The sequence below is a fragment of the Myodes glareolus genome, chromosome 9 (assembly GCF_982192425.1).
Source record: "Myodes glareolus chromosome 9, mMyoGla1.1, whole genome shotgun sequence".
In the NCBI taxonomy this organism is placed as follows: domain Eukaryota; kingdom Metazoa; phylum Chordata; class Mammalia; order Rodentia; family Cricetidae; genus Myodes; species Myodes glareolus.
In genome coordinates, this window is record NC_142034.1 from 74434146 (window position 1) to 74454650 (window position 20505).

The following is a 20505-nucleotide window of genomic DNA, read 5'->3' on the forward strand; positions in this document are numbered from 1 at the left end:
TTGCTAGCTTTGTTAAGCTTTATCTATTTGGATAAAATGAGTTATACGAAAACTGTGAAGTTGTATAATGGCTCACTATGGCAGGATCAGGAAGCTGAGGTTCCCAGTTTCTCTGGACTGTATACCTTGGAGCAATCATGGCCTCATTTTCTTCAATTTCCGCATTTGCTATTGTGTGTATGTGAATGTATCTAGAGATCAGGGTACAATTCAGTTTTCTTCTTCCACAGTGTGAGTACTGGGAATCAAATTCAGGTCATCAGGCTTGGTGCCAAGTGCCCTTACCTGCAGCGTGCCGTCATCATGATGGTCCCCAACATATTTTTGTATATGAATCCTTCAAACACCTGTGATTTGCTTCCTGTTTTCCCATACACCACTTCCTCATCTCGAGAACCCTCCTTCCAACTCTTCCTTCAGAAATTCTGCATATCTATATGAGGTTCAAGTCTCACTTCTTCCTCTGTTTCATACAGAATGGTTTCAGCTCCTCTACCCCTTTAGACATAACACCTTTCTGCTATGGTGGTCTTTGGACTCTCTTAAGTTCAAAGCCATCTTGGGTAACACAAGCCAGAGCCCATCTTAAAGACATTAAAAAAAAGATTTTTAAAGTTATGTGTACTTATGTAGTATCTGTATGTGGCTATTATGTGCACCTCAGGGTACAGCAGGTGCCCTTGGAGTTCAGAAGAGGCATGAGATCCCCGGGAGCTGGAGTTACAGGCAGTTGTGAGCGCCTGATGCTGGTGTTGAGAACCGAACTTGAGTTTTCTGCAAGAGCAAGCAAGTGGGGGTCCTCCTGCCCAGCCTCCTGAGTACCTGGGGTCTGGGACTAAAGCATGTGCCAGCACACCTGGTTTCAAATTTTTGAACATCTTTCCAAGGCAAATAAGGAAAGCAAATTCTCTGCTATAAAATTAGGAAGTGAGAATTGGCGGCTACTAAATTGAGTCAAACAAACCCTGACAAAGCCTTTCCCTTGGGATGGCAGGAATAGAGCTGGTTTTATGTAGGTAGTTACATAGATGATTAAGACCATGCTGGTTCTTTTCCCAGTATTCAAAGCTTTGGGTCATGAAACACAACCATAGGCGACCAGGATGTGGTCTCACAGGGTTTTTTCTACATATTGAATATGAAAAATGAGTGGGTTACAGAAATGGGCATTTTGAATCTGCACATAGTTACCAACCTGTCGCTAGGGTCGGTCTGATTTTAAAAACCAGTATCAGGAAACAGCACAGGAACACGGTGAGGGGACTTCATGTGGCATGATTGTGAATCTAGATTGTGTTTTGTTGGGTAAAGAGGTCTCAAGATCCCTGGCTCAGGGAGATGACTCCGCAGGAACAGCGGCGCCTGCGGCCCAGCGGGATTTCACTTTCTGCACAGGCTTACCGCCCAGACCTCCCTCCATTTCTGATGAAGGCCACGTGTCCCTGCAACGAATGGCAGCAGGGGTTGGAACAGGGTTCCTAGCTCAACGGGTAGAAGGAGTCTTCCCGCAATGGCCGCCCACACGTCGCCTACTGAAGAACCAAGGCGACCCTACTCGTGAACGCTTGCCAAACCGGAGCGGCCCTGGGAGAGCGCACCCTCCCGCTCCGTCACAGCCCGCCTTCTTCCCACTTACCAATCAACAACCTCTTCCTGCCTCGCTCTTGACCAATCATCACGCTCCACGAAGAATAGCCCTAGGGGGCGTATGGGAAGGAGGGTTGAATGATGGCTGCATCAACCAATAGAATTGCAGAATCTGCGCTACGGGGCGGGAATTGACGTTCGTCGTAGCCAGTCAGGACCGAGGGGCGGACGCGGGGTTGGTCTTCGTGCGGTGGGGCTCGCTCGCGCGGCAGCGGTAGCCGAGGCCTCTTAGTTCTGCGGCACGTGACGGTCGGGCCGCCTCCGCCGCTGTCTCCACTGCAGCGCGGGGCCGGGTGTGCGGGTGGGAGAAGGTGCGGGAGCCGCCAGTGGTCCCTGGGAGGCTCGAGGTGAGACGGGAAGCGTATGCGGGAGCCTCAAGCCTGGGACGAGCCTTGGGGGCCTGGGAGAGCGGCGCCGCGGCGGAGGGGTCGGGTGTGGCCGGAGTCTCGACGCCCGGGGGGTCGGGCGGGCGTTCGGTCGGCGTAGGCCTTGGCGGCCGCTCAGGGCCTTAACGCGAGCGGCCCAGGTAGCGAGACAGGCCCGAGAAGCGCCCGCCGAGGTCGGGAGGCGTGGCAGGTGACCTGGGGCTTTCCTTGACCTCTGAGAAAGCTAACAACTTTCTATGGTTTTGCTTCTAGAGCTTTCTCAGGCCGGGTCCTGGCCCACCCGGAGGTGGACTGAGTAACCCGGTACAGGTGCGGAACTAGACTCGGGCCTAGTAGGTAGCCCGAGTAGTAGGGAAAGGTGGAGTAAGATCGAGAGGTGAGCGTTACAGTCCCAGGGAAAATAACATGCCCCAAGCACTCTGACGAGGGAGAAAAATGTCCCAGAACGTATAGCGCTTGAGAAAGTTACGGCTTAACTACTACGGCACCTGTCTAGTCGATGGTGGATAGCAATCCAGAGTGAGTATTCACTGGACCCTAAAAGCAGGAGAAACAAGCGAAAGTTCTACTAGCCAACGGAGGAAACTGAGGCCTAGAAGTTTGAAATGACTGGCCCAAGGTCATGAAGGTAGTTTTAATGGTCACGTTGCGATTGTAACTTGAGGACTAGACAGTTTTGGTTTCTTAGTTAAGGTTAAAAGCCCCGGTTTCCAACACTTATCTGCTTTTTTTTTTTTTTTTTTTTGGTCGAGGGATGGGAATTTGGGAGATTTTCTACTTTAGTGCTTATTCCCCAGTAGTAGATAGAATGCCCGATGGCCTCGTATTAAATTAAATGGGAAGTGAGATGTATAGTAAAGGTTCAGTGGGTATTCATGGCTGTGGCAGCTTCTGCAATCTCAACGCCTTGGTCCATTACACTTGACATACTAAGTTTTGGATTAAATCCTGTATGCCAGGCTCTGAAGACACAGTCATGGTACGTGTGTATTAACTGCTGGTCATGATACTAGAGATTGGTTGTGAAGTTAAACTGAGCTGAATATTAAAAGCTCGAGGACAAAGGTGAGCTACAGTTTTTTTACCCTGAGGAAAGGAAGGTGCCTTTTTTAAAAAAAATGCCCTTTTTTTGTTTCTTTTTTTTTAAGGGGGGGTTGGGTTATCTTAAAAATATTTATCTATTTTCCAGTAATATTTGAAAGGACACGAACATGTTGTAGTTCTGCTATAATTAAGTTCACGGACCTGGCTGGGTGCACAGGCGAGCCAGGCGCCAATGAACAGTGTATTGTCATGAACTGTCCACAGTAGTTTACCGATCTATCTGAAGATGGGTGTCAACATCTCTTCTCCACCTTGCTATCTTAACTCAACAGCACAGTTAGCTCAGTATCTTTCAAGGGCCACGGGCACGTGCATATTGACAAGAGTTGCTGCAGTTTTGACAGTCACACTGTTGCTCCCTTGTCCCACAGAGGTCACTTGCCCTGCAAGAGAGCGTTAAGGGAGTAGAGTGGCAGTTGGTAAGCATAGCTGTAGAATTCTGTGTCATGGTAACTTTGGTTCCTATACCTTTAAATTGGGAATGAGTCTCCTACCTGCCTCACCTTTGAGGGGGAAGACGGTGTGAAACTGCTTTGGAAGGTGTAAGGAACTGGGCAAATAGAATCAATAGCTCATAAAAAGTCCTAAGAAATGAAGAGCTGAAGATAGTTGTATTCTGGATCGCATACTGTAAAACTCATCAGGAAAGTGCTTGCTTGTTGAATGTTTTGTTGTGCTAAGTGAGAATTAAGACTTTTTAGGTTTATTTGTTTTAATTTTATATGTATATTTTGCCTACATGTATGTCTGTGTTTCATGTGTGTGTCTGAGGACAGAAGAGGGCATTGGGTCCCTTAGAACTGTAGTTACAGGTGGTTTCTAGTCACCGTGTGGATGCTGGGGATGAAACCTGAGTCCTCTGGAAAAGTGGCCAGTTCTCTTAACCACTATGAGCTATGTCTCCATCCTGGAGTCCTTGGCAGGGGGTGGAGCTAGCGAACTTTTATTTAGGTATTCAAGTCTTTAAGAATCTCTTTAAGAGTTATTGTTAAATTTTTTATGTGTATGCCAGTGTGAGTATATATTTGTAGTTGCCCATGGAGGCCAGAAGAGGGCATCATATTCTCTGAAGCTGGAATTACAGAGTTTTGAGCTGCTCAGCTGGAAACTGAACTCTTAAAACACTGAGCCATCTCTCCATCCTGGATATTCATATCTTAAAGTGAATTAGTAGGGGAAAAGTTACTAAAAGAAAACACTTATAATGTTACAGTCAGTGAAAAAAATCTAAGAAGATACGATGCTGTAGAGTTCTTGCCTAGCAAGCTTGAGACACAGGGCTCTATCCCTAGCCCTTGAACAAAAAGCTGCAAGTCTAAAAATGTAAGAAAGATATTAGAGATCTCATTTTTAGAGCAGGTCACAGATAATACTGTTTCCCAGGATGTTACCCCCCCCCCCCACAACTCCCTCCAAATACTGAGAATTGAACCTAGGGTTTTGAATTTAATGATTAGGAAAACACCAGCCTCTTAGTTATATCTCTAACTGCCAAGGGGGTCTTGAAATTCTTGCCTCATGTATACATCCAACTTCAGCTGCCTAAGTAACAGAGACTACAGGAGTGTGCCATCTTGAATACTTGTTTTTTATTTAGACTTGTATGTATTTTTCCTTGATAAATGTTGTTTTTTTGGTTTGTTTTTTGTTTTGCTTTGTTTGTTTTTTTGTTTGTTTTGCTCTGTAATGCCCTGGCTGTCCCCGAAGTTTATAGGCAAAATTGGCCTCAAACTCACAGAGATCTGCCTGCCTCTGCTTCCCTAGTAGAGTGTTGGGATTAACAGCATGTGCCACCACCACCTAGCAGATGTTCTGAGTTTTACAAGCATTTTATTACATTTATTTTTGTGCATGCAAGTGCAGTGGCATGAGGGCGTGAATGAAATCAGTATGATTTTTGAGAGTTGATTCCTTCCTTTTACTACGTGGGTATTAGGAATTGAACTCAACTTGTAAGCCTTGTTGACAAGAGCATTTACTTTCTGTGCTTTCCTGCTGGTTCTATTAAGTGTTTTGTTGTTCTCCCCTTACCCCCTCAGGCAGGGTTTCTTTGTGTAACTGCCCTGGAACTCACTCTTTAGATCAGGCTAGTCTTGAACTCACAGATACACACCTGCTTCTGCCTCCTGAGTGCTGGGATTAAAGGCATGTGCCACCATTATCTGGCAACAAAGTTCTTTTTTTTAAGTGCTTATTTTTGGGCAGCAAGTTGCTTAGTGGATCAGGACACTTGATACCATACCTGGTGACTAGAGGTCCATCTCTCTAGGAGCCACTTGGTGGAAGGACAGAACTGACTGCTGAAAGTTGTCCTCTGACTTCCACATGTGTACCCTCACAAAATAAGATAAATAAATATAATTGCTTATTTTCTCCCAATATAAAGATTAGAGCATTTGCCTTAAAATTCAGTTTTGTGTTTGGTGGTGTTGGCATTAATCCCAGCACTAGGGAGGCAGAGACAGGTGGATCTCTGTAAATTCAAGGCCAGCCTGGTCTGCAGAGCTAGCTCCAGGACAGCCAAGACTACACAAACCCTGTCCGAAAGTAAAAAAATAAAATTCAGTTTTGGAACCATTAAAAATTGACAAGTATAAATATTAGTAAGCAGTATCTAGTAACAGTAAGCAATCACTACTAACATTGAGCACATGCTGTAAAAGAGGCCTTATTATAAAGCAGTTTACATATTCTTAACTTAGCAGTTCTTAGAGGTAAGAGTTAGTATTGGCTTAGAGAAGAAAGTGAGATCCAGAGATCAGTAGTTGACCATTGTTAAGTAGCTAACCAGGGATTGTGATTTGAATTTGTGTTCAAAACATTTGAATTTGTGCTCTTGGGCAAATATAAAATGGTGATGATAGACTTCCCTGGAGTTTATGTGGGGATTTTTAGGCCACCTAAAATTTTTTAAAGACTATGTCAGATGAGGACTGATTAGATGGCTCAGATGCTGAAGTGCCTGACCTGTTGTGCAAGCATTAGGGATGAGTTCAGATTGTTAGCTGGAGACAAGTGGGACCTTGAAGCTCATTGACTCGGTAGCCCCATGTGGGGCTTCAGGTTCTCTGAGAGACCACCCATCAGAAAACAAGGTGGAAGGAAATGGAGGAAGACACCAGGTGTCAGTGGACCTGTGTCCTTTGCACACGCAAGCCTGCACACATTCACGTCAGTAATATGCTGGAATGAAGTCATAGCTTACATAGTAATCACATTTAAAAATTTTGTGTATTTATTTTAGAATAACCAAGAACATTGGTCATTTTACTGTTCCTGTAATTTTATTTTTTTTCGAGACAGGGTTTCTCTGTAGCTTTGGAGCCTGTCCTGGAACTCGCTCTGTAGACCAGAGCTGGTCTTAAACTCACAGAGATCTGCCAGCCTCTGCCTTCTGAGTGCCAATATTAAAGGTGTGTGCCACCATTGCCAGGCCTGAGGCAGGGTTCTTGTCCATTACTCGGTTCTGGTTTTGATCATCAGCACTACAGAATAATAAAATCTGAAGTTTCCACCACTAGGATTTAAGATAATAGGCCATTCTAAATGCTGAGTGTGTTGCGATGAAATGTGAATAGGTAGGTGGTCTTGAAGATTCCTTTGGCCCAGAAACTAGCCCTGTTTCTGTCTTTGCTAACTTGGGAAGCATGCTGGAGTCTTCATGTTTTAAATAATGTATTTTCTTGGCTTTGTGTATATTTGTCCATGCTTTATGTTTGATTTTAGGTCATTTGCAGATCATTTGATTACTGGAGAGCAAATCTAGGGCTTTCACATGCTAGGTAAAGGCTCCACCAATGATAACATACCTTAAACTTGTGGGCATGTGCAAGGGTGTGTACACATTCATGTGGGCGGCCATGCATGCCTGTGCATTGAGGCCAGAAAGCCACCTCAAGGAGTATGAGGGCAACTTCCAGGAGTCAATTCTCAAAATCATGTAGGCTCTGGGGATCAAACTTTGCCTTGGTGGCAAGCATCTTTACCCACTGAGCTATCTTGCCAGGCCTTGTTTGATTTCTTTGAGAGATGGCCTTACGTGACTCTGGCTGGCCTTGTACATTCTGTAACTGCTGATCCCTCCTGCTTAGTCGCCTGAGTGCGATAGGTGTACCACCAGTAGCCCATTTTAGTGTATCAGTGCTCTGCTAGGTCCCAGATGTATCTTCTACTTCGGTCCCCACAGAGTTTGTGTAATGTCCAGTTATGTGACTGCTGGGAAACAGTATTGGACTTGAGCAGCCTTTTTAAAGTTCTGGATGATAAATCAGTTCTTGTGTCATGTAGTATGTATGTTAGTTGTTCCTTCTTTACCCTTGGTTTTTTTTGTTTGCATTAACAGCAAAGCCATGTGAAATTCAGGTTCATAATATAACTTAAGCTGGTTTTGGGAGAAATTGTCCTTTCAGTAGGCTCAGATGTTAAGATTTTCATGACTGTGGCTTTGATTTGTAATTACTGTCTCTTCTGAAGGTCTAAGACACTAGTGATTTGTAATTTCACAAGACAAAGATTTATGCTGCATAACAGACAAGGGTTTTATTACTCAACACTACCAGAAGGGTTTAAGAAAAAGTAGAAAACAGATTTTTTTCAAGGATATACATTGAGATAGTTATTTGTATTTGCAACTGTTAGCCACACAGCCTGGCATTTTCATCCCAGCTCAAAGGGCGTCTATGACAACAAACTTAAATGGCAGAATCGTGTGTGCTTGTTTAAGATGATGGGGTGATCCTGAAGAGTAGTAGGCAAGGCTGAGGATGTAGCTCATTGATAAAGCATGTGGTAAGTGTGTGTGGGGTCACTGAGTTCAAGCACTGTAGGAAAAACAGTAAATGAAGAACTTAAAACCAGAAAGTGATATATCTTGTAAGCAGAAAATAAAATTATGTCGGAGGCTGGAAAAAAAATAGTATATAGGAATGCCAGAAGCCTTACCTTAGAAATAGAAAAGAACTGTAGGGAATGTGTTTCTGTATAGGAATAAGATAATCTCTGTATTGACTCCCCTTGAGCTTTAAAATTCCAGGGAGTTCTTACTGTGGCTTCAGAGCTCTTTAGAGCTCTGCATTGTTTTCCACATTGGCTGCAAAGACTGGGACTTGTAGCATGCTAGGTAGGTACTCTGTTTTTAAGCTCTAATCTGTTCCCTGTTTGATTTGGTTTTTCCTACAAAAAAAAAAAACTATTGCTCTGGTGGTTCAGTGGGTAAAGATGCTTACTGCCAAGTTTGATATCCTGAGTTCAATTCCCAAGCCCCACATGGTGGAAAGAGGGAAAGAGAACAGACCTTAGAAGTTGAAAGTGGTTTTCTGACCGCCACCCACAATAAATAAATGTAAAAAACAAAACCATATTGCTTTTTTTGTTTGTTTTTGAGATAGAGTCTCTAAATAACTCTGACTGTATTGGAACTCACTATGTAAACCAAGCTGACCTTGAACTCACAGCCTGCTTCTGCCTTAGGAAACTATAGATGTAAATATAAAAGATTTGGAGTGGGCAAAAAAGAAAAATGCGGCCTCATTGTAGACATTAAGATGTATGAATAGTAGCCAGGAATGGTTACTTGTTAGCCTTGTTTAATCTTTGAAAGACACAGGTGTTACTCATTTCCTTAGGCACCTTGTAGTGGTAGTTTCTTTTCAAACTTTCATTTTTGTTTTGTTTGGTTTTGATTTTTTGTTTGTTTTGAGGAAAACTACAGAGGTATTTTGTAGAATATCTGTTTGGGATTTGCCTGGCTCTTATTCTACTGAAGACACGGGTTCTAGTACCACCTTTATCACATGATACCAAGGATGTATGCTGTCAATATACCTATTTCTGTTGATGCTGGCCATGATCAAAGCAGGCTGAGATAATCTGCCAGCTTCCTACACTATAAAGTCCCTCTTCCCCTCCTTTTTGTTCTCTTTAGAAGGCTGTGACAGTGCAGCCTGGAGATAAGGATTGCCGACGTTAGTTGAAGATGCAGTGTCAGTGGATTCTGGATTCTATGCAAGGACTTTGTTCCATATTCATGTATTTGGATCATCATAGATTTGTGGATACTTAAATATTTTGAGTGTATAATCCAATATGCTAATTTTGTTGCTCAAACTATTCATCCTTAAACTCTTGAGCTTGATCAGTAAACTGTATTCCTCTGATGTCCTTCTGTGAATGGGTGTTTCATTGATCACTTCCTCTCTGGCACTAGGTACTTAGGTTTCTCCCCTTCCCCTTTTGTTATTAAGACAGTCTCACTATGTAGCTGGTCTGCCTCACTTAGCTTCCTGAGTGTCAGGGTTATAGGTATGTGCCACCATATGTAGCTTCCAGACTTGTCTTGCATATTATCCAATTCTCTTACGATCAGCTATTTCAGGAATGTTCTTTCCTTTTACTGGAGAATATTAGAAACTAAACACTTGGTCTATTGATGGTTACAGTAAGTAGTGTCCTTCATTTCTGTGGGTCTTCTAAGTTGACAAAAGGAAGTATGTATACAGTCTAACTGGTGTATATATGTAAATACATGCAAACATTTTTATGCGACTCTGTTAAGCTAATTCTGTTTGTATTGCCATGTAGATTCTTCCAGCCTCTGCTTGCTTATCTGTAAATTTCTATTCTAACAAAAAAGTGACTTCCATCTACTTAATTGTTCAGATATACTATTGACACGTCTTGCACTATCAGAGTCATTGACCCGTCTGCTATGGGAAACAACTCTCTGAGCTAGTATAGTACTTTGGTTTGGTTTGGTTTTTATTTTTGTTGTTTTTTTGAGTCAGGGTCTCTCTGTGTAGCATTGACTGTCCCAGAACTCACTCTGTAGACTAGACTGACCACGAACTCAGAGGTCCTCCTGCCAAAGGCTCCCAAGTGCTGAGATTAAAGGCATGCACTACTATGCCCAGCTCACACAGAGTTGATTTTTATGGTACAGTCTAGTTCTTCCCCTTTCAGAATGTAAGTAATTGGAATTCTGTAGTCTGATCTCTTTTGTTTAGTTAGCAGCACATTTTTATTTTTATTTTTGGTTTTTTGAGACAGGGTTTCTCTGTAGCTTTGGAGTCTGTCCTGGAACTAACTCTTGTAGACCAGGCTGGTCTTGAACTTACAGAGATCGGCCTGTCTCTGCCTCCCGAGTGCTGGGATTAAAGGCGTGCGCCACCACTGCCCGGCTAGCAGCACATTTTTAAATTCACCTGTCTTCTTTGTGCTTGATCATTTCTTTCAGTGATTAAACAAGATTCCATTGTATGGATTTCATTCACCTGTTGGAAGTATAGTTTGATTGCCTTTAGAATTTTGGGTACAGGTTGTTGACTGAGCTCATGGCCTCTAAAGTGCTGAGGCATGGACTTAACTGCTAAGATGTTCTCCCAGTTTTTGCTTAGATTCTAATTGGGTTCTTTCTTATTGGTGAGGGTTAATTCTTTGTATGTTGAAATCAAGTCTGTCAGATGTGTGTTTTATAAATATTTTCTCCCAGTTTGTGATCGTCCTTTACTATATATTTTTAAAAGAGTTTTCTTTTTCTGAATCCAATACCTTTTATTTTTATTTGTGATGGACCCGATTAACACACCCAGCAACTCCAGTGACTTGCTCACACTGCTGAGAAGCAAGGCTTAGCCCCTTTCTCCATGGCCATGTTTCAATACAGTAGCCCTGATCTTTAGAGTTATAGGACATAAACACCTGTGTAGCCACCTAACTGAGCTGGACTGTTAGGGATTAGCTGATATGTAAGCCTTGGGTTGTTTCAGTCGGGGTACAAGACTCTTAAAAACACATCTCAGAAGAGGCCACTGCCTGGTTCTGATCTGAGTCCTTGTCAAACCACATACAGGTAGTACTAACCCTCACCCTCTCCCACATGGACCTGGTCTCAGCAGAGTGTCTTACTCTTCAGAGTTGCAAATCTTAAATTAACAATACGATGACTCTATTAGAACACCAAACACCCCCAGATGTAGCCTCAATTTGAGCCAACATAAACTGAGATGCAATTATTATAATCATATGGATGGGCAGCAGGAAATTACCCTAAACTTCTAGCACAGCTCAGGACCCCCTGCGAGGGGTAGGAAGGAAGGAGAAACAGCATGCTTTGTACAGCTTGACAATACTGTGGGTGTCTGGGTGTCTCTTAGACTGCTGGCCTTCACAGCTTCCCTACTTCCCCAGACAGCTGCTCATACAGCTTGAGCATTTAGTCGTCCTACTTCGCCAGAAGTATTGTTTTTTTTTAAAGAACCCATAACATACACCCAAGTATTTTTTAAAGATTTATTTTTACTTTTAATTATGTATGTATGTATGTCTGTGTGTTTGTAGGAGGTTATGTGCACATGAGTGCAGGTATCTGTAAAGGCTAGAGTTGTTGTATCCCCCTGGACTTGGAGTTATAGACAGGTGTAAGCCTCTTGACAGTGGTGCTGGGAACTGAACTTAGGTTCTCTGGGAGACAGGAAGCACTTGAAACTGCTGAGCCATCATTCCATCTCTGTCTCATTTTTTTCTTTTTTGGTTTTTCAAGACAGGGTTTCTCTATATACCAGACAGCCCTAGTTGTTCTGGAACTTGCTATAGACCAGGCTGGCTTCAAACTCACAGTGATCTGCCTGCCTCTGCCTTCCAAGTGTGGGGATTAAAGCGTACACCACCATGCCCAACTCTCCATCTCTTAAAAAAGTCTTAAATCAATCTCTCTCTCTCTCTCTCTCTCTCTCTCTCTCTCTCTCTCTCTCTTCGTGTGTGTGTGTGTTGCAGAGTTTATAAGGAATTTGTAGTTCAACATTAGAACAAATTGGTTTACATTTTGGTGAATATAGTAAATTGGTCCCATTTCCTTTTCCTTTTTTGTTTTTGACTGGCCTGCAAAGAGAAAAAATTAAGTTCAGCCTTTCTCCGTTTCTTTCCTCCCTCCCCTCTCTTTTCTTTTTCTTGTTTATTTAAAAAAGTTTTTTGTTTTTTTTTTTAAATATAGTTTTAAAAAGAAGTTTGTGGGACTAGGAAGATGGCTCAGTGATTAAGAGCATTGTAGAGGGCCTGGGTTTATTTCTCATCACCCATATGGTGGTTTACAATCATCCATAACTCCAGTTACACAGAATCTGACCTTTGTAGGCAAAGCACTCATACAGATAAATCTAAATTTTTTATGCTATTTTTTATTGATTTATACATTTTTCTCTGCTCTGCTCCCCTTCAACCCTCTCCCATGATCCCCGTGCTCCCAACTGACTCAGGAAAGCTTGTCTTTTTCTACTTCCCATGTAGATTAGATCCATTTATGTCTCTCTTAGGGTCCTCATTGTTGTCTAGGTTCTCCGTGATTGTGATTTGTAGGCTGGTTTTCTTTGCTTTATGTCTAAAAACCACTTATGAGTGAGTGCATATGATAATTGTCTTTCTGAGTTTAGGTTACCTCACTCAATATGATGTTTTCTAGCCCAATTCTAAAAATTTATTTTGTTCCTGTGTGCTTGTGTGTACGAGTGCTACAGTACATCTGTAGAGGTGGACAACTTTAGTTTTTTAGGTTCACCCTGTGAGTTCTGGGAGTGGAACTCAAGTTGTCGCACTTTATTCACTGAGGTATCTCATCAGTCCTCAATTGTGGTGTCTGTTGTTTTTGTTTTTATGAGATGATTTCTCTGTAACCTTGGCTGTCCTGGAACTCACTCTGTAGACCAGGCTGGCCTCGAACTCCAGAGATCCTCCTGCCTCTGCCTCCCAAGTGCTGGGATTAAAGGTGTGCGCCGCCACTGCCCAGTGTATTAACTATTTTTAAATATACAGTTCAGTAGCACTAAACATATTTATACCATCATGAAGTGGATCTTCAGAACCTTTTCAGACTCTTCATATTAAACTCTCCTTTGCTTCTTCATTCATCACTTATCACAGTTCTCTACCTATATATGTGGACACCCTATGTAGGCTAAAGAGATGGCTCACTGGTTAAGAATACTTGTTATTCTAGGACCCAGGTTTGACTTCCAGCCCCCATAAAGTTATTTTTGTTGCTACTTCATAGCTATGATTTTGCTGCTGTTAGGAATCATAATAAAAATATCCAATATGCAGGATATCTGATTGCTACACCTGTGAAAGGGTCCTTCACAACCCCCCTGAAGGAGGGGGTCAAGACCCACAAGTTGAGAAACATTGTCTTAATGTAAAAGGTATCATGCAGTATCTGCCCCTTTGTAGCAGGTTCGTATTACTTAGTAATTGTGATAGTGGTGAACATGGATGTGCAGATTCCTCTGAAAACCTGCTTTTACTTATTTTGGTTGTACCACCAGAACTGAAGTTGCTGGATTGGTTGTATCATAGCTATTTCTCCCTAGTACTTGTACTATTTTACAGTCTCACTCTTGGTATGCAAGAGTTCTGACTTCCGTCAATTTACTATTGTATCTTCTATCTGGATTATAATTTTAGTAAAAGCTTCATAATGTTTTTTAATTTTTGTACCTCAGCCTTTTTACAATAATATCATGTTGAGTTTTAGCAGAAATTGTGGGTTTATGTTGCTTTGAGAACATGGGAAGAAACATAGTCTTCAAGAAAGACAGCCAGTGGGCAAAAGTAACGGTGTAGCCAGCGTGAAAGGTGATAGTCACACTGTGTGAGTCACCAAGAGAAAAGTCACAGGAAAACACTTGGCACTTGTGTACATTTTGATTTTTTTGTTTTGTTTGAGATAGGGTCTCACTGCATAGCTTTTACTAGCTAGACTTGTTTTTATCACACTAGCCTAGAACTCAGATCTGTCTTTTCTGCTTCTCATTTGCTAGTATTTATTAAGTTGTATTTATTACCGTGCCTGGCTGTTTCTTTCTTAGCAGTTGTGGTTTGTTGAAAAGGGTTCAATATATTTTCACATGGGGTTTAATAGGTAGGTGCTCAGGGGAGGAGTAAGGCTCAACCAAGAGCTTCTCAGAATTTCTGTGTTAAGAATTTTTTAGTAGTGAGTTAAGACAGTAGTAGTGGGGAATGGGTAAGGAACATTAGTGTGTATGGGGGAGGTTGAAATTTTCTTGACTGGAGTGAGTGGTGGTTTTTGCGAAAATACTATGCAGAGTGGCCTGAGAGAAAAGTCTGGTTGCTAGTCAAAGGATATACACCTGTCGGCAGATACAGCCTTCCATGACAGGATCTTGGAGTAAGGAATCTTATCTTGGTGTAGGGTGACTTCAGAGAGGAGTAATTGAAGCCATGATGAGACTGGACGTCTGGCGGAAATGGAGAGTGAAAGATCAGGGTTGACTTGGTGACCATGTGGGAAAGAGAAAATTGTACCCCGTGGAAGGCGTGTTTATGCTTGTAGGTCATCCACTTGTTTCTTTTCCCAGTGCCTTGGCTCTGCTTTCTCAGGTCCCACCTACTCCGAGCTCACTTTGTATGCCCTTAATAGCTTGCTCAGTTTTTATTTTAGTAGAACTGTGATCCTTAAAAAGAAGGCCTACCTACCACCCCTGACAGTCTAGTTTAATACACAAAGACCTAAGTGCTTAGAAGATGATGGTAGATTGCAGTAGCTTGTACTCTCTCTGCCTAATGGACTCTTGGAACACTAATTTCAAAATGAGAACTGAGCAGCAGTAATGTTCATAGTAAGTCTTTAAATGTGAATCGAATTATTTGTTGCCTCTGTTATTTCATTTTAGTATTTTAATCAGTAGTTACTGTAAATTAGATGTGAAAGATATTTTGGACATTATGAAACAGATTAAGAGTTAAGGAGATGGCTTGTGGGTAAAGGTGCTTACCACCAAACCTGATGACTTAAGTTAGAGCCCTAGGCTCTGTTCTTTTGCCAGTTCTCAGGAAGGGAGCACATCGTAAATAAATATAATGAAACTAGTTAATTCAATACCCTTGGTATTGTTTGACCTTGTATGTGAGAGAAAGAGACAGGCCTTAAATTCAGGGTTTTTCTGCCTTAGCCAACAGAGTGATAGTACAAGTATGTACCAGAACATTCAGTTTATATTGATATAGTTAGATATGCTTGAGTGTTGCTTTTAATTAACTGATTTTAGGAAAATCCTTTCATCTCCCAGGGTTCACTCTCCCTTTCCCTGCAGCACACACACACACATACCTCTTTTCCCCCTGGGTTTCTCTGTGTAACAGCCCTGACTGTCCTGGAACTTGCTTTGTATACCAGGTTGTCCTCAGACTCACAGAGATCTGCCTGCCTCTGCCTTCCAAGTACTGGAATTAAAGGTGTGTACCACCACACCCCATTCACTTTTCCTTTTTTGTAAGTTGAAATACAGTATTTCTTTTTAATTCTTTGATTTTTAAACAAGGAGCAGGTGAAGTTTTTATGGAATTTAAAGTGGAAGACAGCACATCTTACGTTCTGTTCTTTTTGCAGGTAGATCATGGAAGGGAAGTGGTTGCTGTGTTTGCTATTGGTCCTTGGAACTGGAGCTGTTCAGGCTCATGATGGACATGATGATGACATGATCGATATTGAAGATGATCTGGATGATGTTATTGAAGAGGTAGAAGATTCAAAATCGAAATCAGATACCAGCACTCCTCCATCTCCAAAGGTTCGAAGTAGATCTTTCTTTTCCCTTTTTTCTTTTGGTATTTTGAGACAGTGTTTCTTTGTGTATCCCTGACTGTCCTGATAGATCAGGCTGGCCTTGAACTCAGAGATCCACCTGTCTCTGTCTCCCGAGTGCTTGGATTAAAGGCTTGGGCCACCACACCCCACTTGATGTTGATCCTTTTTTAAAAACAAAAAAAAAAAGGAATCCAGAGTCTGGGAATATATAATTTAGTGGTAGAGTGCTTGCCTAGCATATGTAAAATAGTATTACTCTTTCAGTTCTTTGGGGGGGGGGCTGCCACCTAGCTTCCAGATGAATCACACAAGGAATCTTATTCTCAGTTATAAATGTCTGACTTTAGCTTGGCTTGTTTCTTGCCAGCTTTCTTAACTTATCCCCTCAGTCTTTTGTTTCTGGGCTTTCCTATTCTCTTACTTATGTAAATCTTACTTTTATTCCATGGATTGCGCTATAGCTGGATGGCAGGCCCCTGATGTCCTCCTCCTTCTCTAGCTACTTCTCCAGCAAACTTCTAGTTTTCTCCTTCTGTATATTCTCTCACTGCCTACCAGCTCCTCCTATCCTTTCTCTTGCCTCGCTGTTGTTCATTCAGAGCTTTATTAGATTATCAGATGTTCTAGACAGGCAAAGTATCACAGCTTCACAGAGGTAGACGAATGCAACATAAACCAAAGTAACACACCTTAACATAACCATATAACCCAACAATGTAAGACTCTGAATTTGATCCCCAGGAACTCCCATCCCAAAAAAGGTTGTTTCCAAAAGATATTTACTAAGCCTTCTAGCAACCTTTGGTTACATGTGGATTGAATTCAGGGACAGCTGTGACAATTGGAATCAAACCAAGAGAGTAAACTCTACAGAATGTTACTAAATGTCCCTCTCTTCCAACACAACACAGTCATCTTTTAGCTTTGGATGACCTGGGATTTGTGGTCTTTCTGAAGGCTGGGATTACAGATTTATGTCATAGTGCTTGGCTAAAAGTTTTTGTTTTTGTTTGAGACAGTTTTTCTTTGTAGCTTTTCTGGCTGTCCTGAAACTTACTCTGTAGACCAGTCTAGCCTCTAACTCCCAAGTGCTAGGATTATGGGCATATGCCACCACTGCTCAACTTAAAATTTTACTTCTTAATTACACTTTGTGCTTAACACAGGTCACCTACAAAGCTCCAGTTCCAACAGGGGAGGTTTATTTTGCTGACTCCTTTGACAGAGGATCTCTGTCAGGGTAAGTGTTTTCCTGGAGGTAAAAGTTTGAAAGGTGCATGGCTTGTAAATAAGAAAGAGAGTAATGGGAAAGTTCCTGCTTCTTTTTAGGCAGTATTGGGGTTGAACCTAGTGTCATACGTGAGAGGCAAGAGAGATACAGCCTTAAAAACTGGGCCTGCTGAAGAGGGGAAGGATTTTAGGAACCAGAGGAGTCAAGAAAAAACCCTTTGAACTCTAACCTCAGCATAGGAGCTCATAGAGACTGAATTGACAACCAGGGAGCCTTAATGGGACTGACCTAGGACCTCTGCACATACATTACAGTTGTGTAACTTGGTTCTCTTGTGGGACTCCTTAACAGTTAGACTGTCTTTTGCTAGCTTTTGGGACCCTACTCTTTATATTGTGTTGCCTTGCCTAGCCTTAAAACAAGGGGAGGTATTTAGTCTTACTTCAAATTAATATACTATGTTTTGCTGATATCCATGGGAGATCCACCCTTTTCTGAATAGAAAAACAGATGGGAGGGAAGGGATGGGTGGGACTAGGAGGAGAGTAAAGCAGGAAAACTGGTTGGGTTGTCAACATTTTTATGTTTTGTTTTTATTTTATTTATTTTTTGGCTTTTTGAGAGAAACGGTTTCTTTTTGTAGCTCTATAATAGGCCTGACTGTACTAGTACTTAACTCTGTACACCTGACTGACCTTGGACTGTAGAAGGAGCAGTGGGCGCCTGGCTAGCTTAACCTGTAATAATTACACGGAAACTGTATTCCTTTAAACACTGCCTGGCCCATTAGCTCCAGCCTCTTATGGGCTAATTCTCACGTCTCAATTAACCCATTTCTAATAATCTGTATATCACCATGGTGGATTACCGGGAAGATTCTAACCCATGTCCATCTGGGAGAGGAGAGCCATGGCTACTGCCTCATTGCCTTCTTCCCAGCATTCTGTTCCACCCAACTATGTTCAGGCCTATCAGGCCAAGCAGTTTTCTTTATTAACCAATGAAAGTAACACATAGACAGATGACCCTCCTACATCATTTCCCCTTTTTCTTTTTAAACAAAAAAGAAAGACTTTCATTTTAACACAGTAAAATTACATATAACAAAACAGTTATCAAGCAAGAATTACAGTTACAATATTTATATCTGTTTTATCTTTTATCATAACTAAGAAAAAATATAACTAACTAACCATTCTTCAACTCCATCAAAGACTCCAGAAGGATATAATACTACCTAAATAAACAAGAAGTAAGCAACGTCCAAAACTCTAGAAATGACAGAGACATCTTGCTGCCTGTACAGTCACCCAAAGTTCTTTTGTACCGTTGGAGGATCCATCTTCAGCCTTCAGGCCCATAGTATCCAGCAGACTTTTCCATGAAGCAGGAAATTTCAAAGACAGTTTAGTCACTTTTTGCTGTGTCCTGCAGAATGTCTCGTAGACTCTTTCAAGACCATCTCACCTTTAGGCAAGTTCAACAGTCCTCTCTCTGTGGATTCTTTGTGTCCAGTTTATATAACAGTCCAGGCAAGAGCAGTTTCTTGCCCAAATGGCTATCAAACTCCATAAGGAGCCTCTTCAATGCCCATCTTCCTCTTGAAGTAGCTGGTGCTGCCAGGAGCAGACGTGTCTCATTGTCATGAAAAGCCCTAAGTTATTAAAACATTTAAAATGCCATATTCTGTAGTCTTTGAAAGATATGAAGAATGCCTATCTAACTGAAATATATCTCTATATATCTAGAAAATCTAACATGACTGTAAGCTTGACTATTATTGATGATTATCCATTAACAACCTATATTTCCTAATTATACATTACATGTAATAATACATTTCATTACTACACAATCACAATACGTTATTGAAGATCAAAAATACATATAACAAAATTGACCTTAAAATCCATACCAATGCAAATTATTCACTGTCCTAGAACTTAACTCTGTACACCTAACTGACCTTGGACTCACAGAGATCCGCCTGCTTCTGCTGGGATTAAAGTTGTGTGCCACCACCACCTAGCCAAGACATAAAATTTAAAATAAATGAATCAGTAAAATTTAAAATACTTTAAAATGAATTAATGAACAAATGAATATAAATAAGTGGGATTTGGTTTGAACAGGCGTGTCCAGTGGTACATCTGCAGTGTTGTACCTGAAAGTTGTCCTGGAACTTGGCCTCTTGTTGCGTTCATTCCTGTTCTTCTACTTTATATTTCATTGTTTGGAAATTTTTTCTTTTTTCTCTTGAGCCTTGTTAAGTAGGCTAGATGGAATAGGAAAGAAGTTACTTGAAATAGTACTTACTGTCACTTGAATTTTAACGCTGAGGTTTGTCTTAATTACAGGTGGATTTTATCTAAAGCCAAAAAAGATGACACTGATGATGAAATTGCCAAATACGATGGTGAGAATACGTTCTAGATACAGTATGATAGCAAAGTGGCTTGTTGACTCCATGGCATCTCTCTTTTTAAAACATAACATGTTTTGCAATTTTTGAGAATTTTATATGTGCGTGTAATGTATTGTTCACATTCTTGTGTCCCCCTCCCCCAACTTCTTGCAGATCTAACTCTCTTCATCCCTCCCAACTTAAAATCCACTCTTTGCAATTTGTGTTGCCCATATGCTCATGCTGGGGTTATCCTCTAGGTCCATGGCCTTAAGACTAATTCAAAAGATGTTTGGAGCTAGAGTGATGGATGGATGGTGGATGGTTCAGCAATCAGGAGCATGTATTGTTTTCTAGAGCCATGTTTGGTTCCCATCACCCATGTCAGTGGCTCACAACCATCTGTAACTCAAACTCTGGGGATTATAAACACTCTTCTGGCCTCCATGGGTAATCACATAACAGACACACTTACAAACAGAAATAAAAACAATATTTTGTTTTACTTTTAAAACTATTTTATCTCTGAGGTTTAAAACACATTGTTTTCCCTCTTTCCTTCCTCTAACTCTTCCCATGCACCCCACTACTCTCATTCAAATTCATGACCTTTGTTTTTATTACATATTTTCTCCTAAGTATATAAATACAACCTGCTCATTTTGTATACAAAGTTATTTGCATGTATATGATTTCAGGGCTGACCACTTGGTAACCAATTTGGGGGCTGTTCCTAGGAAGACTATTTCTCCCGCTCTCAACATTCTGAAATTGTTTATAGTTCTTTGTCTAAGGGTGAGACTTTGTGAATTTTCCTCTTGTGAACTGGCGTGTCTATTGGTGTCCTCCTTGTTCAGGTTAAGACTTGGCTCAATTCAAACCTTCTGTGTGGAGCAGGCTTCCCTCCAACTCATAGATTTACCTCTGCCTCCCAAGTTCTGTGATTAAAGGCATGTGCCTTTATTCATGCACAGCTGAAAATTTATTTATTTATTTTTGAGACAGTGTTTCTCTCTGTGTTCTTTGCTGTCTTGGAACACATTCTGTAGACCAGGCTGACCTAAAACTCAATTCCTGCCTCTGCCTCCTAAGTGCTGAGAGTAAAGGCTTGTGCCATCTTGCCTGGCTGAAAATAGTTTAA

The 20505-nt window shown here is 41.5% G+C and overlaps 1 protein-coding gene across 1 annotated transcript in view; it reads left to right on the plus strand.

Annotated features, from left to right (window-relative positions):
* Positions 1-1839: 1839 nt before the first annotated feature.
* The window catches only part of Canx (calnexin), a 32555-nt gene continuing 13889 nt past the window's right edge, over positions 1840-20505 (plus strand). Inside the window, exons 1-4 of the mRNA XM_048451514.3 lie at positions 1840-1994; positions 15532-15712; positions 16896-16969; positions 19318-19376. Coding sequence (XP_048307471.1) covers positions 15539-15712; positions 16896-16969; positions 19318-19376 — 307 coding nt within the window. The 5' untranslated portion in view covers positions 1840-1994; positions 15532-15538. The remainder of the gene's footprint in view (positions 1995-15531; positions 15713-16895; positions 16970-19317; positions 19377-20505) is intronic.